This window comes from Ambystoma mexicanum, chromosome 8 (genome assembly GCF_040938575.1).
Source record: "Ambystoma mexicanum isolate Mex_15411 chromosome 8, UKY_AmexF1_1, whole genome shotgun sequence".
Classification (NCBI taxonomy): Eukaryota; Metazoa; Chordata; class Amphibia; order Caudata; family Ambystomatidae; genus Ambystoma; species Ambystoma mexicanum.
The window spans coordinates 1222767904-1222794823 of record NC_090929.1 but is presented as its reverse complement, the minus strand read 5'-3'; the positions used below and the strand labels follow the sequence as shown (position 1 = coordinate 1222794823).

General features: G+C 46.9%; 1 protein-coding gene across 3 annotated transcripts in view; it reads right to left on the bottom strand.

Annotated features, from left to right (window-relative positions):
* The window catches only part of SLC16A12 (solute carrier family 16 member 12), an 867838-nt gene that overhangs the window by 196111 nt on the left and 644807 nt on the right, over nucleotides 1–26920 (bottom strand). For all 3 annotated transcript variants that reach the window (XM_069611325.1, XM_069611324.1, XM_069611326.1), the window contains 2 exons: nucleotides 16354–16457; nucleotides 12435–12578 (listed from right to left, as the gene is read on the bottom strand). In XM_069611325.1, coding sequence (XP_069467426.1) covers nucleotides 12435–12578; nucleotides 16354–16457 — 248 coding nt within the window. The remainder of the gene's footprint in view (nucleotides 1–12434; nucleotides 12579–16353; nucleotides 16458–26920) is intronic.

The following is a 26920-nucleotide window of genomic DNA, read 5'->3' as shown; positions in this document are numbered from 1 at the left end:
ATTAGGCGCAAACTCTGCCTACCATCGCTTGCAACTACAAAAGCGAGATCCTCTTTAATGCTCTTCAGAAAATTGCTGTGCACTCTGAAACTCAAAGCTCTGGACCTGATAAAGAAAGACCTACACTTAGATTCCAACAAAATGTTAAGAAAATGGAAGGAGGAAAACCATTGACTTCTGCAAGACTTGGATTGCTCTGAAGAACTCCTAGTAAATAATCCTAACAAAGTCATAAAGAAGTTGTATGCAAACGACTGGATTTCCACGTAGGTACCGTCTGACCTCTACTATTCCGACTCCTGCAATGAAAATCCAAGAGGTGAGAGGCTACCTAAAGAAATGTCCTGACAAACAAGTGAGCAGACTATACTTAAGATTCCATCTTAACCAGGTGAGAACAAGGGAAACTCAGGCCTTGAGAAAGTAATCGGATTCTGTAATCTGTAGATCTTGGTCCAAGAAAGACAGGGTGGAAACCACTCGCCATTTGTTGTCGGAATGCAGCTCTTTAAAAGAGGCTAGGTCAAAATACCTAGTAAGAGCCTTAACAAACTATTGAACCTTAGATGAAAATGAACTTTGGGCACTGCTTACAAGCGGGGAGGACCACAGATGCGTGATTGGTGTCACTAAGTTTTTAAGACATTTGGACTTAAACAGCAGAGAACCACTGGGAGAGATGGACAAAACTTAACTTAATTGTGTACACTAGGTGAACCGGAGTGATAAGTGGTCTTGAACATATCCTTTTTTTTTAAAACATGTTCAGTGTAAAAATTGCTATGCAATTAAAGCAATAAAAAAATAATAATAATAATTTAAAGGCACTTCACATGTGTAAAACTTTTGCAAAAATGTTAATTTGCGGCAAACTTTTACTATGCGATTTTTTGATAAAAACATGTCAACCGCACTGTTTCGCAATTTTGGGTTGTGGAGTTAGCTAAGGATGCTAGGTATCAGTGGGAATTGAAATTTCGTTTCTATCTTTAAAACTGAGGGAGTTATAGAGGTTTTAGTGAGAGGTGTTTTTCAAAAATAAAGACATGAATTTGGACCAGAACTTCAGTTTCAAACCAGAAAATATGGGTTATGCTTTTACTCAAGACTAGAGCATGCAGGCTAGACAACCAGGTTGGGACCAAGTAAGCTCTGAGACTGATTCATGACTTCAGTAACAGATCCCCAGCGCCTTCCCCGGCGGAACCAGTCCAAACACTCGAAGTGGGATTTTTGGATGAAAGTTGCACAAATAAAAATGACTATGAAAATGACTCTTTAGCAAACAGACAGGGCAGGATAGCACTAAAGATTTTGACACTGTTACTGGTTATGAAAGTAGGGATAGTTCAGAGATTAGGGTGGAACAAGATACAGCAAGGTATGCAATTGTTCTCTAGCGTCCTGTTAATACTCACAATCCACTGGGATTTAAGATTTTTGGCCGGTCAAGATTCTGGTCAATGGATCGGTCTATCAGGGAAGGACACCACATCAGGCGCGGGACAGCTAGGCCGGTCGCTGGAACTGCATGGGATCTGCCCTTCTTGTTTCTGGATATTTCAGATCAGTGGGATGGCAAGTTCATCAGGCAAGCATTTAGGTGGCAAGCCAGATAGTTTCAGGGTGCTTCCCAACACCACAGTGCTTCACTGGGTTGTAAGGATTAGTTGAGGATCAATTGAGGATTGAGGCCTAGCTGAAAATGATTCAGCTACTGCTTGGCATGGTCCTTGGCATCTCGATCTAGAAGTATGTTAAAGGCTGGATGTTGAATGCTGGAACAAAGGGCTTCGCTAGAATCAGAAGAGAGGGTGTCTATGTGTGTCAGCTGTCTCTATTTATCCTTTCAAATGACGTCACAAAAATGGGTGTATGGGCAGGCTTAACTAAAGTTGCCCCTGTGAACTGGGATTGGATCAGAGCCTCATCTCCGCCTTGCATCTGAGTGATTGGATCAAAAGACAGGTGATGTCAAGTTTATGGTTTGTGTGAAAAATAACTGCTCCCCAAACATTCAAGTGCGATTACAGCATTTATTAGATAAGAGCGTCAGCGACAGCAGGCTCTGCCTTCACAGGCAGACTGTAACTGACCATTCCAGAACACATAGCAAAGGTAAACACTCTACGAGAGAATGTGACATCATAATATCAACATAGCCCAAATCAAGAGAACATGTTAATGGAACTAAGGAATGAGAACATGCCTAACATTCCAACACCATATATATACATAAGAAATATTTAATAAAGTAAACAAACCCAACACATCTCCTCCCTTACAATTGTGAAAGAAATTACTCCAAAAAATAGTCTTTTAACCAGGGAGGTTTGTTTCTTGACCTTTCTGAACTAGCATTCATATTGTTATGATTCGTCACATTACTGCTCAAGGTTGTTCCAGCCAAACACTCATCATCAGTATTATTGTCGTATGTTTCATGGTTTTCTGCTTCACCATCCTCATTACACTTTACTAATTTACTCATGGACCAACACTCTCCCCCCTCCATGATAACCACATTACCTCTTACCACAGCAATCTTCTTCGGACTAATAAATTTACTCTCCAGACATTTGGGAGCCAATCTGGGATTCTTAACCAATACCAAGTCTCCCTCCTTCCAGTTTACTTTCCTGGTTTTTCTTTCCACATCAAACCTTTCCTTATATTCATTTTGTGCTTCTCTAATGGGTGTCATGATCTTCCCTCTATCTACATTGACACTCCTTGCAATGTCTAACCAACCCGGGCAGAGTTTGGTACCTGGCTGCCTACCTTTCAGCGACATGAATGGAGAAATTTTGGTGACAGTATGTGGAGTGGTGCAGTAATTCCAAATCATTTCTCTTAGAACTTTCTGCCAGTTTAAACCCGATGCCATGGCAAGTTGCAGACCACCTTTCACAAATCTGTTTGCCCTCTCCACCAGGCTGTTGGCCCTAGGGTGATATAGAGCTGTTCTGGAATGTTTTATGCAATACTTCTTGAGAAAGGCTAACATTTTGTCAGAACAGAACTGAACACCATTATCTGAAATAAGTTCTGTAGGAAAATCTTCCCTATGAAATATTTCTTCAAAAAACAAAATCATTTCAGAAGTAGTGGCCTCTCGAATCACCTTCCATTCAATCCACTTTGAGTGGTAATCAACAAGAACAACTAAATATTTAAAACCATCACCCAAATTTTAGCAATGGCCCCACCAAGTCTACAGCAACCTTTTTCCAAGGCTCACTAGCTACACTTACCGGACTTATGGGTGTTTCCCTTACCACTTTGTTCTTATCACTTCTTTCACACTCCCTACAGTTCTTAACACACAACTCATCATCACTATCGATTCCTGGCCACCAGAAGGACTGTCGGAGATGTCTCTTGGTGCCGCTCATGCCTAAATGTCCTTGATGAGCTATACCCACTAACCGAGACCTAATGTTGTTGGGGGGAATAACTTTGCTATCCTTCCTAACTTTGAAACCATCCTCAGAGAGATTTAATTCATCTTTTATACCATAGTACCTGTCAAATTTCTTTTCAACAAAATTTTTGTGAGGCCACGCAGTCTTAGTCCATGTTTTTACTTGTGTCAGCACCACATCTTCCACATCAACACTTTCCCATTAATCTTTTCCAACAGCCTCATATTCAATTTCTGAAATACTTATACCTGGTATCTTTAGCCATCTCCTCAGAATCTTTACACTTCACCGGTAGCCTGGACAGGCAATCCGCTACAATATTCTCCCTGCCAGGTATATATACCACTTTGAAATTGTACGTTCATAATTCAATCATCCACCTCGAAATTCTGGGAGATCCCTTGGCCCACTCTACACTGCCTAGAAGCTGAACTAACGGTTCATGATCAGTTTTCACTATGAAAGCCTGACCCCAAAGGTAAAACTTAAAGTGAGTAATAGCCCACACAACCGCCAACGCCTCTCTCTCTATGACCGAGTAGTTTTCCTCTGCCCCCCTCAACGCCTAGAGGCAAAGGCAATTGTGTGCTCCACTTTCCCACCATCAAATTGAGATAAGGCTGCACCAAGACCTAGAGTGCTTGCATCTACAGCCAACACAGTTTTCCTTCCTGCAATAAAACCTCCCAAAGAAGGCGCTCGTATTATACATTCTTTGATCTTGAGGAATGCCTTTTGACACTCAATTGACCAATCGTACCTAACCCCTTTCTTTAGTAAATCCCTCAATGGAGAAGAAGTGGTGGGAAAACCATCTACAAACTTATGGTAGTACTCCGCCAGTCCCATAAACGAACGCAGTTGTTCTTTGTCCTAGGGGTTGGGAGCACTACTGATGCTTTCAACCAGAGATTTCTTTGGAGAAATACCATCACTGGAGATCCTGTTTCCTAAGTATTCTACCTCTTTCACTGCAATTCTACATTTGTTTCTCTGAACAGTTAAGCCAGCTTCCCTCAGCCTGCCCAGAACAGCTCTCAGTATTTCATTGTGTTCACTTTCATCACTGGCAAACACCAAAATATCATCTTGAAAAACTGTGACCTTTCTCAAACCCTTAAGAACTTCCTCCATCACCCTTTGAAATACAGACACAGCCGATGCTAGGCCAAACGGCATGCGACTGTACTTATATATACCCTCAGGAGTGATGAAGGCAGTCAAGTGTTTTGCGATTCCTAAGTCAAAGGAACTTGATGATAAGCCGCTGAGAGGTCAATGACAGAGAATATCTTCGGTTCACTCAGTGTGGACAGGGTTTCTGAAATATTTGGGAGCGGATGTCTCTCAACAATAATGTTCTGATTCAAGCTGCGTAGGTCCACACATAGCCTCAACTTCCCACTGGACTTGGCCACTAGCACAATGGGCGACAGCCATTCGGTGGCCACAACTGGTTCGATGACACCCTTGCCAATGAGATCATCCAGTTCATCTCTGAGTTGACTCCACATGTTCAGTGGCACTTGTCTCAGTTTATGAACTACTGGTCGTGCATCCTTCTTGAGTTTTATGTGATGCTCAAAGTCTTTAAGCTTCCCCAAGCGGTCAGAAAACACCTCAGGAAAGTCCTTGGACCAAACATCCTCAATTTCTGCAATAGTAACCGGGTTGGGGGCACTTGCTTGCACCCTAACACCCAAACTTTTTTGTTCCTCCCAACCTAACAAAGATGCACCTTTCTTGGCTACTAAGATGTTGGCTAAACATTGTATTTTCTTGTAGAGTACATTCGCTGGAAATTCACCCAAAATCTCTATTGCAGCTTCACCATAACCACAAGCCCTAATGTCAGTGGGACGAATTACTGTCTCACTCTTCTTTAATACATTGAGCAAAGTGTCTTGCGATATTATGGTCCAGGGGGAGCAGGTGTCAACTTTCATGGCCAGTTCACAGCCATCAACATGAAACACATCTACAGGACCTTTCGTCTCCCCAGAGATAGCCGAAATCTCAAACACATGCTTGGGGGTGGTCTCCTGTGCACTCGACACCTCTTGAATGTTATAACTCCTACGGACACTCTCTTCACTATTGGCACTGCTCTCCAATCTTGGCTCGATCAGATTTATAGACGTGGCCTTACAGACACTCACAAAATGGCCTCTACCCTTGCACTTGAAGCACTCTGCAAATTTTGCTGGACAAGATGGGTAGTTGGCTCCATGTTTAGGATTCCCACACCTGGTGCATGCATTCCTTGCATTCCAATTTCCCTTTCTGCTAGTGGGAAAACTCGCCCTCTTACTTTGATCAATGGCACAGACACAGACAGTTGGGGAGCTTTGTTTATCGATCCTGAGTTCCTTAACGTACTGGGACGTCTGTTCTATGCTCCTTGCCAACTCGACAGCTTCTTCTAACTTCATGTCCTTAGTGAGGAGTTTCTCCTGAATTCTGATGTTATTAGTGCACCTGACCAACTGGTCCCTAATCAATGAGTCAGTCAGATGCTCAAATTCACATGAATAGCTTAAAGATCTCAGGCAGGCAACATAAGACTACAGACTCCGACTGATCTTGCGTCAGCTGGAAGAATTTATGTCTCTCAAAACTAATGTTCTTCCGTGGTTCAAAATGCCCTTCTAATTGCTTGAGGGTCAGCACATACTCATCTGCATCTCTAGCTCCACTCACTTGATTCCTAGCCAGTCCATCAAAAATCCTGTGACCTTCCACACCAAGATTGTGGAGCAAAAGGGCTTTCTTGCGTGCAGAACTGAATCTGTCTCCTCCCATCGCTACCAGATAGTTCTCAAATATATCGTTCCAGCTGTCCCACCTGATAGACGGACGGCCTGGTTCATTGAGGAAGGAGACAGGTGGGGGTATAGTTGCAGCCATGGTGGAACGTGTGCAGACAAAACTCCTTTCTCAGTCAGAAATTGGTCAGAGAAAACACTGAGAATCAGAGTAAAAAATGAACTGAAAATCTAATGCAGTGTGGTGAGTCACAGTGTCTGTGGTATACACTTCTGAAGCACTCTTTGTGGAGATGCATTGAATGAAACAGACCAAAACAGAACAAGTACATATATTAATGGGCCCTTAATGAGGCAGACACAAAAAAAAAAATCACAGGCATCCGCACTTGGCCTTTCGTTCTCCACCGTGGGAAATGAAACTGACATCATAAAGCTTCAGGCTGCCTTGAAACGTGGAGACAAAGTTGCCAAGTAGGTAGCATCACAATTGAACAGCTAGTTTCAGAAATGCAGAAACAAAGTTGCTGGGCGGATGATGTCACAATGGGAGAACGGGGCTCATAATGGAATCCTTAGAGCAGATGTACTTCAATGCTGCAGGTTTACAGGGAGTGACGGGTGGGGGTGGGGCACACGCGTCCGCGAGGAACTGCTCACGAGCAGGCTCGAGCGGAGCCCAGCTGGGCCTGTCATGCGGAAGACCCAGGAATGGGCACACTGGAGTGTGCAGCTCCCCCCCTTCAACGTGAAACTCCTGACCTGAATGAGACCCGGAGCAGGGCTGCTGAACTCCTCCTCCCTCCTGCTCTCCTCGCCTGCTGCCGCACACGCAGGGAGGGAGGCGCTGCAGAGTAGCCAAAGTCTTTGAAGTCACCGACGGCTTCAGAGAGGGTTCACAAACATAGATCCTCGTCGCCCATGTGAAAAATAACTGCTCCCCAAACGTTCAAGTGCGATTACAGCATTTATTAGATAAGAGCGTCAGCGACAGCAGGCTCTGCCTTCACAGGCAGACTGTAACTGACCATTTCAGAACAAATAGCAAAGGTAAACACTCTACGAGAGAATGTGACATCATAATATCAACATAGCCCAACTCAAGAGAACATGTTAATGGAACTAAGGAATGAGAACATGCCTAATATTCCAACACTATATATATGTATCTATTACATAAGAAATATTTAATAAAGTAAACAAACCCAACAGTTTGGTTTTTACAATCCTTAGAAACCTCCCCTAGCCACTAGTATCACAATCGAATTTTTTCCTAAATACATATTTATACATTTGTAACCCCTATGAAAATCACATACAAGGATTACATATTTTATGGAGTATCTGTTCATCAAAATCCCACAGCTGTGAGACCTTGTTTCGCCTTTCTGCAGCATTTTGCCCATTTCACCCTGAAAACATTTTCCAAACTTTCTCCAAATTTCCACAAATATGCGTGTTTACCATAGGAATGTGTGTGCAAAGTTTAACAATTCTAGGATAAATGCAGTTCCCATAAAACCAAATGTATTGCCATTTCTGTTCAGAATATGCTACACAGATCCATCAAGTTTTGAAATGTAGGGCCAAATATTAGAACAACAAGTCTGCCTTTTTTATATTTTTCACCACTTCTGATAGCGAGTTATAAGTCTCTAAAAATTGTTTATTACATATTCTTTGCAGCAAATGGTCAGCCTTTTGTCTGTCTCTGGAGTCAAGGAGCAGTCCCCACCTTTGGGATTTCCTTCTGCAAGCCTAGTTTATGACCTTTTCACACATCCATTTCCTGGCCTGGAAAATCAACCATTGTTCAGTCCTTGGCTGCAGACACAAGTCTGGCCTACCCCACAATTATCATGTGTCAGTGAGCATCTGCTAAGAGGAATGCCCTCCCCTTGGGTGGAAACCTGTTTTTCAACTTCTTGCAGGCCCAGCCAGCCTAAAACAAACTTGTTGCATCAGATGACATAGATAAATTACATTCTTAGATTTAAATCTGTGGGATCAAACAAACAGAGATCCGTGTTCCTTTCAGCAACAGTCCTCTTATATTTGCTAATCCGGCAGATCTTTAGTTTTAGACAACTTTACAGTTTAATCAGGAGAGCCCATTTGAAAGGGGCTGTCACTGACAGGTAGCCCAGTGTGGCTGCACATGGATTTTTGACAGGAGCTGTCATTAACATTCAATCTAGTTTTGCTGAGAAAATGTTTTGCTCTTAACATTTCAGGACCTTGCAAATTCACAGTTCTTCATTGGATTAACTGAATTTAGCGTCAAGCAAGATTTTGAGTGTTGGAAAGTGTTATGTACAGTTATTTTGAAGTTTCAGCAGCAAAGTAAATGTCATTTACAGGCAAATTTTGGAGTTTTACTTGCAAAGCGCTGCTGCTCCCTCTGCACTCTATGTTTACTTGTCATGGAGCCCACTGGCACATTTTCTGCAGCATGCACTCTGTTCCACCACACATGCACCATTGGTGGCAGGTTGTGCAGCCATCTTTTTGTGTGTTGAAAACGCGGTTTAGGAGGTTTTGACACCATTTTACTGTTTCTCGCACCATAGATAGCAGAGTGAGGCTGCATAGTATAGAAGAGTGGGTCAATACATCCCACATGGGTGGATTTGGAAGTGTGTATGACCATCTTGCATTTTGATAGGCAAACCTTTATGGGTTGCCAGGATTTTTCTAAGCATCTGGATTCCTGTTTAATGGTGAGGAGGGAGTTGTACTGTGGCCTGTGGTGGTGGTTGTGTGGTTTCTGTTTTTGAGAGTAGCCATTTGGTTGAGTGCTTGTGTGAATGTAATTGTTGAGGAGTATGCTGGGTTGGGAGTGATGCAAGAGCTGAGTTTGTATTTTGTTTGATTAACCTGCTTGGGAGTGTGTGTGGTGATGAGGTCTTTGATTACAATAGTTTGCAGGTGCAGAGTGTCAATTCAGGAGAATGCATGTGTATGTGAACAGATGAAACAGTGGAGCCGAGTGCTGTGCTTTCATAAGTAAGTATATTTTGTGTATTTGTGTGATGTATCTGTGTCAAATTTGTGGCACCCAGTGGGACATAGGTTGCACAGAAAGATATAGGGCCTTATTACAAGTCCAGGCGGTAACCGTGCCTGGCTTGCCAGAAACACCAGGGGATTACAACCCCAGCGTTCCGGGAAGTCAGGCGCCGTTAATTGTAATTCCCCATTCCCATTTGAGTCCCATTGGATTCAATGGGAATGGTGCCAGTGCTTCCATGAAACTCCATGGGCGGGTGTCATTCTGCCCGCCAGGTCTGACCCTGGCAGACGGAAAAATCCTGCTCGCAGACTTGTAGTTTGCTGGTGCAGAAACAATGGTGCCGTCATTCTTTACTGCAAAAATGACTTTGTACTGTCTTTGCACTGCAAAAATCCACTTTGCACAGTTCCATGAATCAGGGTTTGTGTCTGCAGTACAAAGTCAATTTTCAGCAGTGCAAAGTCACTTTGAACCGGCCAAATATTCCATGAATCGGGCCCTAAATATGCAAAAGCCACTATTATTAATCTGAATGCAGGAAAATAAAGAAACTGAAAACAGCCTCTATACTTTTGTACAAACACATTGGTGATATGGATTAAAATGTTAATGTTGTATTTTGGCAACTTCAGAGGGACAAGAATAATATGAATAATAGATAAAGTGCATTAAGCCCCAATAAAACCATGTAATCTGGAGGTGGGGTGGAGTCCCTGCAAAAAGAGACATATGCCAAGACCAGTGGGTGGAAACTGTTTCAATAGCTGATACAAAAAAGTGTCTTGGCAAATAATTTGAGACTGAAGCACCAAGCACAGCAAATTGGTCCTGCCTGATATTTCTTCACTGTTTTTGTTTATTTATGTATTTATTTATGTAATGTTGGTGTTTCATAGTGCCCCTCTACATGCAAATCCAAATCGCCCCAGAGAGCCAGAAAATAATTGGCAAGCGGAAGGATTAGTGAGGAGATCACAAATACCAGAAATAATGAGTCATCACTACAAGGTAAGAGGCTCAAGGAACCTTAGGATTCAAAAGACGCCTAGTGTGATTCTGTGTATGATCATCATAATTCAAGCCATTTCACACAGACTATGTACATATGTGCTAAGGAGAAAGACATGCAAGGCTGTCTCCCTTTGAAACCATGTGTCAAGGAACAGACAGTGTAACTGAAATATCTGTTTTATCCTTTGCTAATCTCAAAGTTCTTCATTATTAATTCATACAAGTGCATGTAACATTCATAAGGCTTCAATTTTTTGTCAGACTGCAATCACCGGGGACACAGGTAAAACTGCAAATTATAATAAAAACACAGGACTCCACCTTGTAAGTGTAAAAGAAGATTAGACGTGCATATTTAATTTGGAATACCAAGCTCACAGTCATCACAAATGTTCTTGTATACAGCTAGTAATTCCTTGGGATACCAGCAAACTGACCTAAGGGCGGGAAAAGGAGGGGATTCTGCTATTTCCGGCACCGCTAATAACGGTGCTGGAAATACCAACTGTTTTTTGCCAGTGGGGGCCTGAGGTAAATCAGGTGACCCCAACCGGGAAACTTGTAGTTTGCTGGTCCAGGAAAAGTGCTGTCACAGAATTACCGCCACTATTACCAGCATGTTTCCCAGATCGGCGAACCTATAATGAACATGTCTCTGTGGTGACAGTAAGCCTTACTGAGTTAACGAGGGCAGCATGCCAGTATCATCATTCATGCATCAATTTGTGTTCAGTTCAGTTTTATTTGTATACAAAAATAATGGACAGAGTTCATTTTCATGCAGTAAATGACTCGTGCATTTGTTAAATCGCTCAGCACATAACAATGACAATTGCTGATAAATATTATAGTAGAGTGACATGAAAACGTTTGTAATGCCTCAGGTCCAGACAACTTCAGCGGCCATATTACTGAACATTTCAGCCACAGTAGTTTGTGCCAAAGGCAGGTGCATTGCCTGGGTGCACGCTGTTAACATGTGTGCACTGCGTCGCCTGCACAAATCTGGATGGCTGAGGATGAGTACAAACTAAAAGAGGGTTGGTCTGACCTGCCACCTGAGAGCACAGCAGCTATAAAGAGAAGAACCAGACCTCAATAAAGTCTTCGGTGTAGACGCAGAGCCAGCTCAAGCAGCCCTGGTCCTGTTACAAGCTTAGTGCCACAGAAACCCCAAACCCTGCCTATGTGAGGGGACAGGAATAGCGGGGGTAAGGTGCAGGAATCTCCCTCCAGTGGGGACATGAAATGCAGGTGTTCTTAGAGCCCCCAATCGGAAGCAGTGTTGATCTGCATGTTCCATGATAGAAACGTGTTCTGGTCCATGCGAATAACATCATTTGAATGGTGACCACTTGGACACAAATGGGAAAACTTCCCCCAATGGCTGCCCAAGAGGAGGATGTCTGGCGAGGCATTATATATTATTGAAGCAAGCATGGTGTAGGATGCCCTCTCTGCAATATCACTGTTCCTTGCCCTCATAAATAGTGCAGCAGTTGAACATAAATGGCACAGTTTAATCATGTGTATCTACTTTGCATATTTGATCATATTCTGATGCCCATGGTTGAATCGGGGAAAAGAGGATGACCATCTGTTCATATGGACAGTCAGGCTCGTTCTCCCCAATTCTACCCCATATCACTACACACAGATATGGATCTGTGATTCACTGCAAATGTGTGGGGAAAACCGGAGGAAGCTGAGATCCACCTGGATTTCAAAGCCTTTCACTGTACCAAGAGGTGAATCCAAGGTGATCTCCACTCCGTGCGCATTGAATGACCACGGCAGGGATCACACAGATTGCGGCAGGTTCCTGCTGTTGCGGGAAAACCTCAGGCAATCAGTATGAATGAAAGAATTTGGCAGGAAATGGAATTCCGTGATCTGCAGTGGCACTGGAACTCCACACTAGAATTCCAGTGCTAGGTTCTCATGCAGAGTTCAGATGCCAGTGGGTGTGGGGTGCCTTCCATTTAACATAACGAGACGGATAAGGAAATACTCTACTGGCGTTTGATAAAATGCCCTCATCTTATCCAGATCCAAGAATGACATTAAGAAGATAGAAACCTGCCATTAATTAGCTTCTTTCAACACTATTTTGCTCTTCTACAGCAACACACTTAACCAAAGTGAGAATTAAAATGCCACTTCTGCCGCTGTATGATACCTCATAATAAGGAAAGTTTCATGGAAATGCAGGTGACGCACCTGTGAGGACTCCGAGAGTGAGGTACAGGTACTCCAGGCTTGTGGCAAAGGAACTCAGTATTAATCCAGTGGAGGCAAGCAGTCCTCCTATCATGATCCCCACTTGACAGGAAAAATGATTACTGACATAACTCCCAAGTGGGGCTGAAATACAAAGAGCACACAGCTGCAGTCAGCAAGAGTTCCGGGGGGAACAAGGCAAAGAAACACAAAGGGGCGTGGTTATGAAATGAATTGGAGATACATTACTTTATTGAACACATCCAGAGCACCCTATATGGGGAGAAAAACAAGCTCAAAAGAATTTTAACTGAATACAAATGACAATTGGTTTAGCCAGGAATGTGTCAAATGCTTATATAGAGAATTATGATGGACAGATTTCAGCTACAGCATTGTACTCTACAGAGGGTTTCTGAGTGACATCTGATAGAGTTGTCTATGATGTCACTCGGTACTCTGAGGCGGCCTAGGCCCCGTGGTTGAATCTATAATGTTCTATTGTGTATGGCTCTCAAGCATCTATTTTCAAGCCTCTATGCTGTCACTATTGGCCAACATTGTAGGGGGTGGAGAATGAGAGAACTCTATAAAACATAAAACATAACAGGTTCTCCCTCACATCACCCCGCAGCAGCCTAAAAATAAAACACAAACTACCGTGCAGAGAAAATGGAATAGCCCCCTGCTGCGAAGTCATGGCAGTTGATTGTGAATTCCACACTTCTCTGCCATGACGTCACAGTGAGTGGAACAGTTCATTATGAATTCAACAGTTCTCTGCAATGACGTCACTGTGGGGGAAGAGGGTTTACAGTTTTCATAAAGGGAAATAGTTACTACGTAGCAAAGCAGTCTCTGCTGGTTGAGATTATGTGTTGGTGGATTGGTCGGAAACACCATGTCTTTGTGTAATGCTTCATGCAGATATTTAATTGTGCTACTCAGTGCTCATGATGGCTGTGGGCTGTGCTGAAGCATGTGCTTCTAGTCTGCTGGATTTACCAGGGTTATCATGCTGGTGTGCCAGGTCTCACGTTGAAAGCAATGTAAGACATCTAAGAAGTCAAACTATCAACTGCACCACCTCAGAGGTATTCTTCATTTCCTCTCTCTCCCCCAGAAGCTCACTGTCTCTAGAGCTCTGGTTCTCTCTAGGCTGGACTACTGCAAGAGCCTCTTTCTAATTCTGCCTGCTTCTACTCTCTGCCCTCTGCTACTCATCCAGAACTGGACTGCAAGACTTGTCCTTGGCCTCAAGCCCAGGGATCATATCTCTCCAGCACTGGAATCTCTGCATTGGCTCCCAGTGGCTGTGAGAATTAAATTCAAGACCCTCTGCATTGTCCACAAGGCCTTCTGGGGCCTGGTTCCTCAATACCTCCAACTCTCTCTTCGTAAATACCTTCCTACTCTAGCTCTTCGCTCCTCCACCTCCAACTCCCTCAGGGTCAGTCGATTCTCCAAGCAAAGAGTTGGTGGTGGATCTCTTTCTTCGGCTGGGGCCTCCCTCTGGAACAGCCTGCCTGCCTCTCTGAAACTTGAGGAGAACCCTCTCCAGTTCCAGAAGCACCTCAAGACCTGTCTCTTTGCGTCTACCTTCTCTCTCCCTCTACCCTGCTGATTTCCTGTCTGATACTGCACTGGTCACATGGGTACCATCTGATTTCGGGCCCAGGTCCTTGCCCGCTCAGTGTTGCACACCTGCACTGCCTCCTGGCAACCCTTGCGCTTGGGTCTGTATCTGTTTCCCTACAGTCCCCCTACCTGCCCTTTTGGACACCAGCTGTCTGCACTTACCCTTGCACCTGCCACCTGATGACTGCACTTCTTGTTATTGTTTTGATCCCATGTAAAGCACGGCCCCCTCCCCTTACCCCTTGGCACTGTTCCACTCCCATGCACTTGCGTGATCTCTATGTAACTTGGCCTAGTAAGATCATTGTCTCTGTCCCCCCTCTGTTCCCACTCCCATGCCTCGTCGCACCTTGAAACACTTGTGTATAGGCATGTTATAAATGCCATATATCATATCATATCATTTAATGAAGAAACGCAACGGTGCAAGGGGCATCTTGAACAACTGCCAAGCTGCCACGGGGATTTTCTTTTTTAAGTATAACTCAATACCACTCTCATCTTGTGAATCCCTCCCTTGAATGCACAGGTAACTAGTAAACAAAGAATCTGTGTTGCTATGACCTCGAGACGTTGACAGAGTTGACATGTAATCCGTACAGGCCATTGCATTAATTGCACCAGATGAGGGCCGACCAACCCGAAGGTGTAATTGAGGCCTTCACGGTCGCAGAAATGTGTACACAACAAAGAATGGAACAGGTGAGGACAACTCAGCGCAATATTATTTGACGAGATCAACAAGGTCAATTCAACATTCAAAACTAAAAAACATGTTTTGGGCTTCGGATGAAATTGCTGGCGTCACAGCAGGTGTCACTTGTGGTTCCACTTTTAGTATCCCTGTGATGACCAGTGAGATATTTTATAAACAAGATTTATATGGGGGGCCTCTTGAATTCAGACTATGAATCAACAATTCACATATAAACTCTACAAAATTATTCAACAATCTCTTTAAAAAATAAAAGTCTCCCCAGGATCCTTATTCGTTGTTCAGCCGTTGTCCCTGGCCTGCAAAGCTGCACCCCTACCTTTCAATGAATGGGGAATCTCATGCTAATCAGACGGTTGGTCTGAACGGGCCCCCCCCTACCTGCTCTCAGGCCCATACACGGTCTAGAGGGAGAAAGAAGCATCCATCCACATGCAACAGAAGAGAAAATCAAACTCTGCAGTAACGTGCATGTCTTTTCTGCTAAGGAATAATCTCTGCTTTCTTGTCCATGCATCTCTGAATGGTGTACACCTCCAATATCAACACCCAGGATACTAACGGCCATTCCCTCACGCCTCCACGCTGATGTCAAGCAGATGAACCTGTGAACACCCCAGGGCACCCAATATGGGGAGCAAAACAAGCTCAAAAGAATTTGAACTGAATAAAAATCGCCATTGGTTTAGCCAGCAATGTGACACATGCATATGTATAGAATTATCGATGGGCAGATGTCAACTACAGCAATGTACGCTACAGAGGGTTTCTGAGTGACATCTGCTAGAGTTATCTATGATGCCACTTGGTACTCCGTGGCGACCTTGGTCCCATAGTTGAAAGCTACCCATCTATAATGTTCTATTGTGTATGGCACTCAAGAGGGCCTATTAAACACTCCATGCTGTCACTATTGTCCAGCATTGCAGGGGGTGGAGAACGAGAGAACTCTATAAAACATAAAACATAACAGGTTCTCCCTCACATCACCCCGCAGCAACCTAAAAATAGAACACAGCATATCTTGCAGAGAACTTGGTATAACCCCCTGCTGCGGTGTCATGGCAGTTGATTATGAATTCCACAATTCTCTGCCATGACGTCAGTGTGGAGAGCTGTTATGAATTCCACAATTCTCTGCTATGATGTCACAGCGTATGAATTCCACAATTCTCTTCGATGACGTCACAGTGGGTAAGCAGTTGGTTATGAATTCCACAATGATCTGCCATGACGTCACAGTGTGAAGAACTGTTATGAATTCCACAATTCTCTGCTATGATATCACAGTGCGAAGAGCAGTTATGGGTAAGCAGTTGGTTATGAATTCCACAATGCTCTGCCATGACGTCACTGCGGGGAGAAGGGTTTACAGTACTCATGGAGGGAAATGGTTACTACGCAGCAATGCATTCTCTGCTGGATGCCACCTCATCCCCCTCATACTTATCTATCCTCCTCACCTACTGCACTGCACTTTATTGCTCCACAGCTAGTTTTCCACTGTACAAAACCCCTACAGCTATAAAATGACCACGTGGGTCCTCCTTGACATGTTTCACTTACCACAAAGCATTGTGGAACAGTCTACAATGGAATGTATCCAAGCTGTTCGGGAATAATCCTCACCGAAGTATGTTTGAAATTCAACAAAAAAAATTGAAATACATCTGAAAAAAAGAGAGAAATATCACCAATTATAATAAAGAAGATTTTGAACAATCAATATGCTATGCAACGTAAAAGGCAGCAGCCATTGAGAAGAAATGGATAGAGGATATGAGCAGTTAGCTTGTGCTTGAGAAATGAGCCACTGCAAGAAGGCATAGAAGGCACTTCGATGCTGTGGGTGGCTATGGACAAAATGGTAAAACAGGTGACACATGACCATCAATCAATGCTCTTCAAGGCCTGTCCTAGGAACATCACAGACAAGTGCTACTCAAGGGCTCGGTGTTTAATGTACAGTAATGGCCATGCAATATTAATCAGAAGTGTTAGAGTGCCACATACACTATTTCCTGTATTTCATAGTTTGAGAATGATAGGTTATGGGTGAGTTGTTGATGTAGCTAATAAGACAATAGTTTCCCTATAAATCGTGTATTCAAGGAATATTTAAACTGAAAAACATCTACAGTAGGCATCTCAGGATGTGGATGGAGGGTGGGATGGAGCAAGGAGGGGATGGAGCGAGGGAGGGAAGGAGTGATGGATGGATGGATGGATGGATGGATGGGTGGGTGGGTGGGTGGATGGATCGATCGATCAATCAACGGACTGGGTGCAAAGGTATATTGCTTCTCTACATGATAGGGTAAATGTACCCACATTTGTGTGATTGTGTGTGTTATTGCACCGAACTGTGTGCCTCAACACAGTTCTATTAGGCAGCATATTTCTGTTACTGCATACTACTGCATCATTGTATGTTCTTGCATGATACTTTGCATGCATTGTTTGCAGCGAGAAACTTGTTTAACAGTGAACTGTTGAATTATTGTACAAACAACTCTGCTACATCACACTGCTACTTAGACACATTTTGAATACTTACAGTGCTCTTTTACTGAACACATAATTCTGTCTCTATTTAAAGTTGAAGTTGTTGTTCCTAAATTATTTTAATTTGAATTACCCCCACAGTGGTCTGCACATACGCATTCATCCTTCATCATTATTCTTGTCAAACAAGGTCAACCAATAAAAGATAGATAACTCTGTGAACTATGATAACCACTGATGTAAAGAAAGACAACCATCAGGCTGATTCATGGAATTAATGTGCGCTGAAATTTTCAGCAAAAGCGTGCGAAAGCGTGCGAATCACAGTGCCAGTGCGAAAATTGCAGCGAAACCCGCAGACAGCGATTCATGGAAGTCCGTGCGCGTGTAAATCCCAGGATGTGCGCCAAAATTCTGCGTCGCGCACGCTTGCGCACACGTCTCCAAACAGCGTGCGCTACACGCACAGCGAAATCACACATAGCACGGCGCACACAACAAAAGTAGGAGGAACAGAGGGCGTGACACGCGGAATGGGGAACAACGCATTAAAATGTGGGCGTCACGGGGGAAGTACAGGAGACAAATGCGCAGAACGCCCACACGCACGTTCAAAACACGTATTCATGGATTCGAACGGGGCTAATGCGTGCACCAAAAAAGACGCCCTAATCCAGATAACACGTATGCCAGCAGGAAGCAGGCGTACGTGGACCCGCGCAGCATAAAAGTGAGCGCAAACAACAAACAAGCTCAGACGCCAGGATGAATATAACGTTCCTAGCAGCAGTGGTCGTGGAATACCGCAGGAGGAGGAGGAGGATAGTCAGGCCCAGAATCATCACACCCAGAACCAGCCTTTTTGGGATGCCTGATGACCAGGTGTATGGGAGGTACAGGTTTCCACCTGACATAACACTCGACCTGGTGAGTAAGTGGGAGGATGACCTCACATCACCCACCCTGTGCTCCCAAGCACTCAGCCCCCTGCAGAGGGTCCTCAATGTAACGCACTTCTTGACCACTGGATCATTTCAGCGGACAAGTGCTATAGTGGGGGGGTGTCACAGGCCACGCAGTCACGCTGCCTACACCAGGTCTTGGCCATCATGACTGCACGCCCATCAGTCCGCAGGCACATATACCTGCCCAGAAGACCTGCAGAAAGGCAGGCTGCCGTCCAGGATTTCTACGGGGTGGCACAATTCCCCAAAGTCCTAGGTGCCATTGATTGCACCCATGTGGCTCTACGTCCCCCCAGGGCATCAGAGCACATCTATAGAAACCGCAAGCACTGGCATTCCATCAACGTCCAGGTAGTATGTGATGCCAAGGGAATCATCACCTCAGTATATGCCAACTATCCAGGGTCCACCCACGACAGTTTTATTTACAGAATGTCAACCCTAAACCAGGACCTAGAAGCTGGGTGGCATAGCGATACATGGCTGCTCGGTGAGTATAAATGCCACAGCACATGCATGCATGTCAGATACTGAGTAATGTCACAACCCCACTAATGATACCCATCACCACCTCCCCAGGGGACAGTGCCTACCCTCTGAGCACCCACATGATGAAGCCAATTCGGAACCCCACCACGCCACTCGAGGTAAGATACAACACAGCCTACATTGCAACCTGGGGCACAGTGGAGCGCACATTCGGAGTGCTCAAGTCATGCTTTCGCTCCCTTGACCATTCTGGTGGGCAGCTGTTATACGCTCCCCCAGTAGTGTGCATGATCATAGTGGCAGCATGTGTCCTGCACAACGTTGCAACACGCCGGGGCCTGCCCGTGGACAGGTGGTGCCCCCACATCCCCAACCACATGCATGCCCGCTGCGCATGGGAGGGGAAAGGGCACGGGGTGAGGCAGCCCGTACGCAACTGGTGGCTAATTACTTCACCTAAAATCACACCCCTGTGGAGTGCACACAGCCCTGGCACATACCATCTGACAATCAATGATGATGACATAAGGGACAGTCAACTGTCACAACCATACCAGCCTGAGATTGGTCACCTGGAAGTGTTACATTGTGTGCATCCCTACCTACACAAACACCACCAATGCTGTGTCATCAAAAGACACACTTCGATGCTGCTAAATTCATTACCCCCTTGCAAAATACAACATGACAACAGTGCCATGTCACCCAACCCCTCCCCCGCACCGCCACCCAACACACCATGGCATGTCATGCTATGTGAGAGCAAACAAAGCAATCCCCAAAACATGACACAAGTGTCAGAAAGTACAGTGTCCCTAATGGAAACTGGCCACACACAATATGCTCCCAGTAATGTAGAACTAACAACACACATGACCAAATACTTACCAACAATTCAATGCAGCTACACAACCTCAAGCATAGCATAAACATGACATTACTAAGTTAAAGTAGTGGTAGTCTTACAACCTGATTACGCCAGCACATCGACCACTTCCAACTGTACAGTGCTGCTGCCACGCAAATGTGTAAGTGCACTGCTTACAACATGAACTCCATCTCCAAAGTAGACGGCCTTGTGAAGACATGAGGAATGAACCTGCAAATTAGGAGGAAGACATGGATGCACAAGCACATATCAATACACCATGCAGTGTACAATACAACAACAATATCCACTAGGAATGTATACACAGTATTGACTACAGACTGCCCACACAGCTCATGGGAGTCCAACGTCACTGTGTAAGTCACTGTCACTTGGGCACACCCTTTGCAAGCCCATGGAAACGGGAAGCAGGAGGGGTGTGTGTCTCAAAAACCCAAGCATCTAACCCAAACTCAGGACAAGCCTTCATGTGCCAAGCCGGAATACAGTGGATTCCCACGGGAGCCACACAAGGCAACACACTGTAAAAAAAAATATAAAATAAAAAATGGCCATGTGGGAGCCGGGGGGGGGGGGGGAAGGCCACCCAAGACGTCCGAGGACAGGGTGCGCACCAACAGCCACCTGTGTGGATGTTGGGAAAAAAAAACACCTCCATGGGCTCATGGCCTGCACGGCTATGCCAATGTGGGAGAACTGCTGCTGTCGCTCTCATCACCCTCTGCTGCTGCCACAGGAGGTGGTGGTGCTATGGGAGGCAGCCCACGCAAAGCCCTGGTATGGTCCTCCATGGCAGCAAGCATGCAGGTGTGGAAGGTCTCGTTCTGGAGGATTATAGTGCGGATATCCCCATGCACCACCTGGCGTGATGCCTGGATCTCCTCCCAAGTTGCCTGCATCTCAGCTGAGAGCGAATGTGTGAGCCGCTCCAGCTGCTGTTCTGTCCTCAAGTTACTGGAAGCCTCAAGGTCAACAAGAGTCTCCCTAAGGTGATGGAGTTCTACCCTCAGGGGTTCCCTGTGGCCCTGGGACTCTATTGATATCGATTGGCATAGAGTCTCCAGTGCCGCCCGTCTGTCCCTGTTGGACGCCAACATGTCCTCCCTGTGTGATTGGCAAATGGAGTCTGTTGCCTGCTGTAGTTGCTCCATCTGCCTTTCAGGGGGGACAATGGAAGTGGCCACCCTCTCCATTGCTTGAGCCATCATCTCAACTGATGCTGCCTGTTGGGTTGCCATACCATACATGGATTGTTCCCATGTGGTATTGCCTGGTGGCGTACGGCCACCGCGTCGGCGGGAACCACACCTATTTGGGGCAAGGCAGTCTGCACCTTGCTGTGCCGGCACGGCCTGAGGCTGCAGGACTGCATTCCCCCTCTGATCTGCTGGCCCAGGAACAGGATCAGATGTTGTGGAGTGTGACCCTGCATCTGTAACCGCCAAAGGCGGGCTTACCAACACTGACATCCCCATAGAGGATTCTACCCCTGGTGCAGGTGGGTTGGACAGAACAGAATCCCTGCCAGAAACACTTACCTGCGACGGCACATAGGTCTCATCATCTGAATCAACACCTGAATAGAGGTCTGGGGAGGTGCACCCAGAGACAGCCCTGGACAGAATGGTCTGCAGCAAGATTGGGTTCTCACCACCACCACACCATGTCCCCCACTGGTGCCAGGTCGTGCCTGAGATCCCTCCTGGGTCTGCACCATCTCCTCAACCTCAACAGCATCAAGTGCGCCATCCCCTGCAAAAACATGAAAGACTAAAAATGGAAACAGGCATTAGCACCATAGCACACAAATAGGCCTGACAAGCTACAGAACTAGTACATGATTAACACATGTCCCACATGACTATAACCCTCCCATGCATGCACTGTCACTGAGTTGGAAGGGAAGGCAAAAGACAGACACTGATGACACCAAGATGGAAGAGCAACACATTTGCTGCATGCTGGGTAGCACTGCCATCACACATTGGCCTGTGAGTGGCATGCCTAATACACATACATGACACATGCCATCACACAGATGGCATGTACCATAGCCATGGTACATTCGACAAGTACATCCATATGTCAGTGAATGAATACTGTCAGCCATCCATGTGAGATGGACATGATGAGATGAAAAATGCTACATAGTGTGACAAAATAGGCATGTGCCACACATCCAGTGTACAAAAATACAATGATTGCAGGCCGATGTACACATCAATGGTTGTGCACTTCAACATGACAGGAAACAACTATCATGTTCCACATTCAAACAGGCCCCAAAAATGTATGTGATCGGGCCAATACTCAATCAGCCTGAATGGTCAAATCATTCACCTAACAAGGTAACACATGTGGACCAATGTGGGGTTCATCAATGACAGAAGCATGTCTCAAATGTGACAATAGGGCTGAGGAATGCATAGCAAAAGTGGGAGAATTGAAACAATCAGCCTGAACCAACACTGAAAAATACAAACAATGTTGTTGCAAGATGCCACTTCTAGGGCAACTACCGTAATGTTGCGCTAAATTACTACTGTGGGCAGAAGGGATACTGTCACACCCAAATCCAAGGCCGCTGAATGTTTTGGATGAAGCACATGGGTGACCCATACCACTCAGGCACACATACCCTCACCTGGCACTCAATCAGAACCCGTCACCCAAACAACATACACATGCATTACACACATGCATGGGCACTCACCGGACAATGCATCATAATCAGGTAGTTCTCCCACACCTTGGATCTGTTCCTCTGTGACGAAGGCCCCAGCAACAGACTCATGTTCAGTGAGTTTGTTGTCCTCTTGTGGAGACCCACCGCCAGTCACCAGAGTAGCAGCATGATTTGAGGCCAGCTTGTTCTTTGCTCTGCGTTTCAGGTCATTCCACCGCTTGTAGCAATCATCAGCTGTGCGCCTCACAAATCCAAGGGCACTTATGCGGTCCGCGATGGTCTGCCAGTGTGCCCTACGTTGACCAGGTGTGGTCTTGTACCCTGCAGTCACCACCATTTCGCGGCAATGTGCTGACACATAGGTCGCAAGTGCATCAAGTTCCGGATCATTAAAGCTAGGCTTCCTTGAGGTACCGGAGTGTGTAGCCGTGTCTGGGGTCTCAGCCTGTCATGCCAGAGCACCCTTGTTCCTCTTCTTTAAAGGTGGAGCAGAGCCAGGGTGGCTTACGCCGCTCTGGTCAGTAGGGGCAGAATCACTGGTGGACTGGGTAGTAGGAGTGTGGGAATGCACAATGACCATAGGTCTTGATGCAGGCATTGGTTGCAGGGTAATGTTGGCAGGGGGAATGTCAGTTTGATGGACCTGGACTGACACTGTCCTGGCTGGGAGAGTCAGAGCTGGGGCAGATGAAGCTGCAGCTGCCCCTGCAGCCTCCCACCCTGCATACTTGGGGCAGCATATGACATAGCTGCCCCAGATCCACGTGGCTTGGTGACAACAACTTGCACTGCCACACGTGGCCTAGACCTGCTGACCTGGAAGTCAGCCAGGGAGTCATCCTTTGCCAGGTCAGGTGCCACAATGGGCTGGACCAACAGGGGCTGAGCTGGGATGGTGTCAGCCACGTTTCCCTCAACCATGGGGGGGGCATGGGTGTCCGTGATTGTTCCTCCACACATGGGGGTATATGGGCACCCTGCAAATGCCAGCCACGGCCCCTACCGCGCCCACCATGCCCACCTTTTGAAGGTCGTCCACCTTTGCCTCCCTTACCGCTTGGTCGCCTCCCAACCATGGCACTGATGTTGTTGTGCGTATGGGAGTTTCAGTAAACTATTGTCCTGGGCAATTGGGGGTCAAAGGGGTAGGATACTAGATGGAATTCGTACCCTAGTGCTCTAACAAGGCTGTCTGTGACCCCTGGGGGAAGATGACGGGTCACGCAACGCACAGGCAGCCCAAAATCAAAAATTAACATGCACGCAACCCCTTGTAGACCACGTGCGGGAAAAAATGAACCCGCACTACGCTGTGGCACCCAGAAACACAAAACTAAGCGTATGCGTAATACACGCAGCCTACAATGACCTCTGAAGGGGAACGCGACACACGGGGCAAGCACAGTTGCTAAGTACGTGCGGAACTCACCATCTGCCTGGAAAAAGAACGTGAAAAATACGTGCTTTGGCAACACCCCCACCAAAAGAAGAATTGTACGATGTCTGAGGAGACAGGACAAAGGGAGAAGTGAACTCTGTTTGAGGAAACAGGCCCAACAAAAATTCAGAATAGTGCTGTCAGAGGTAACAGGGAGTACGAACTAGAAACGCTGTGAAGTAATCGCGTGTGAACCGACAAGAAGTACAGATTTCACCCACTCCCTCTCCAAGAAAAGCACGTACAAGGAAATGGCGTCCTACACGTAGCTTTTAAACTGGCCCACACGTACACGTCAGATACGCGTGTACACGGGCGCTTTCCTCCAATTACACGAGATGACACTCGGACGTGCAGTTTTTCCACGTGTGCTCTGTCATCATGTGCTATGAGGGAAATGGCCCGCGCGCGTAATGTAATTTACGCGCCTACGCGCTAAGGGTCTTTGGTCCAATGAAATCGCGTGGGTGTGCTGACGCGCTAAGGCCCTTTCCTCGAATTACATGCTGACGTGCAATTTCTTCACGTGCCAAATCACTCCGTATCAAGCTGGCCACGCGAAAAAAAAAACAGAAGACCACGCTCCTGCCCAGAAGGTCGAATTACTGCCCCCCAGAGCCCCGAGCACGCTCCCACCTGTCATCTGCTGCTGCCTGACTGCCTGCTGCCCACGTGCCCTGCCATTTGCTGCCTGCACGTCAGCCAGGGGTGTAGTTGCTGTGACCACCCCTGCTGGAACCGAAGACTCCCGACTGGGATTCCATCGCTCCACAGCCCAGCCCCAGGACCTAGTTGCCCACCCACTCCTGCCTCTGGGGTTGCCATGTCCAGCACAACACCATCTGGCACCACTGGCAACCCCCAGCCAGAGAGGCAGAGGGCCACCAGCTTCACTGCCACCAAAGTTGGTGTCCTGGTGGAGCAAGTCCTGGGGCAGTAAGATGCCCTCTTTGGAAGTTTGCGCGCCAACAATGAAGGACGGACCCGGATCTGGATGGACATCGTGACTGCCATCAACGCGGAGGGGGTGGGAGTCCGCGACTTACATCATGTCAAGAAGCGCTGGGAGGACTTCAGGTCCAGGACCCTCAACAAGGCGGGGACAGCTGTCGAACCATCAAATGAGGGTCCTGGAATGCAAATGCCCAGCGCTCTACGTCCAGATCCTTGAGAGGCAGACCCGTCTGGAGTCAAGCAGTAAGTGTACATGCATGTTGATAGTACGCTGTGCGTGTCGTGGTGTACCAGTATTGTGCAGGTTGGACATGTGTTTATGTAGGGCCATGTAGGGATGTGTATGAACATGGGCGTGAGGCTGCCACATGTGAGTCCTCTCAGTTGTGAGACACATTGATGGTGTATGTGTTGGTAAGCATGCTGGGCAAATGCAGGTGTGGGAGCACACATGTTTGAATTTCTGTGTATGTACATTGGCATGGTTGTGGCATGGATGGTGGTTCATAATGCATGTCTCTGCACTGTGTACATGTGCATGTATGTGTATCTGACAAGTGTGCAACTGTGATGCAACATGAATGCACGTGACACTGATATGTAGAAGGATGAATGGCAGATGTGACATGTATGGCGATCTCATCACTGCAACAGTTGGAGGAGATGTAGACATGCATGTAAGTGTGGTGGCGTGTGTGCATGTCTAGTGCACTCCTTGTGTTTCATGTGATGTCAGGCTCACCATTGGCTGTTCATGCTGTTGTATCTGTATGGATGGTGCTGCCTGGTGCAGTATTGCTGTTGAAATGTTCATGTGTGTGAGTTGAAATGACATGTGTGTCGTGGAGTGTGATGCCATGTCTGTAGTTAAACAATGCCACTCATGTGCAACTGTCATGTGTGTATCAGTCCATTGTACAGTGCCCTGATGCCTGTGTTTTATCTCTCCTTGTCTGCAGCGTCAACTGAAGAAGAGGGCGGAGAGGGTGCTGTGGAGCGTAGCGGCAGGGATCATCCCGCCAGCCGGAGATGCAAGGCCGGCTCCCCTCCCAGGTTGTCATCTTGTCGGGGAGTGAGGAGTCCGGTGCTGCATCCCAGGCCGCAGCTGCCGAGGGAAGGTCCAAGAGGCGGAGGTCGGAGTTGGACTCCTCGGCAGCTTAAGGGGCAGCTGAGACCCCATATGGTGCGACAGAGGAAGATGGCACGGAGTCATCCAGGTTGGTGGGGGGTTTGGTGGAGGAGGAGGCCATGCAAGGGACATACACAGGGTCTGGAGGTGGGGATTCCACTGCTGCTAGTGGTGCAGTGCGGAGGTGCCTGTGTGTAATCCTGTCCCCGATCCTGTGACTGCATCATCCCGCACCAGCAGGGATGCTTACGTCCAGACCCGTTTTCAGGGAGGGGATCTGCTTACAACAACTGCCTCCCTCTCCCTGCGGACGTGGCTATCCGGGACCGGGTTGAACCTGTCCTGGGTGGGGTGGCGTTGAGTCAACGGGCCATGCGAGGTGACCTGCAGTCTTTTCATGCACGTCTTCTCGAATGGCTCGTTGACCGCGTTGACCTACTGGGACAGCTCACCAGGGCCGGATTCCTATGTTTTTTGGACCTTGTTCTGACCCCCTCCTCAAATGCGCCAGTCGTACACCATGCCATCTTCCCACCCATGTATCCCACCCATGTATCAACTCTGACCCTGGGGCCAGGCTGGTGGAGGACACACCCCTGCCACAGTTGGGAGTCGGACGTCCAGCAGGGGTGGCCACATCAACAACTGCACCCCAGCCAGAGGAGGATGTGCAGGCAGAAAGAGCCAGGGCACAGGCAGAGGCACAGCAGCAGCAGCAACAAGGAGGGAGCCATGATGGCTCGGGGCCTTCGTCATCGGAGGGGCAGGCATCGGCCAGAGGGCAGGAGGACCCAGGACTGGAAGTGTCTTCCGTGTGGCAGCGGTTAGGCCATGCTATAGATGCAGAGCGGCAGCGGGCAGAAGAGGCACGGCTCACGATGGTCAGGGCGGAGAACTCCATGTGGAGGACCCTGAGGCGGGCAGAGTGCCTTGAGGCAACTCACAGGGAGTTGGAACATGCCATGAGAGCCTTCCTGCGAGACCGCGGGGCCAGGACAGAGGCCCGCCTCCAGGACATTGAGCAGGAGTTCAATGATGCCCTGGCTCGGGACATCCAAAAGTGAGCCGTCAGACTAGC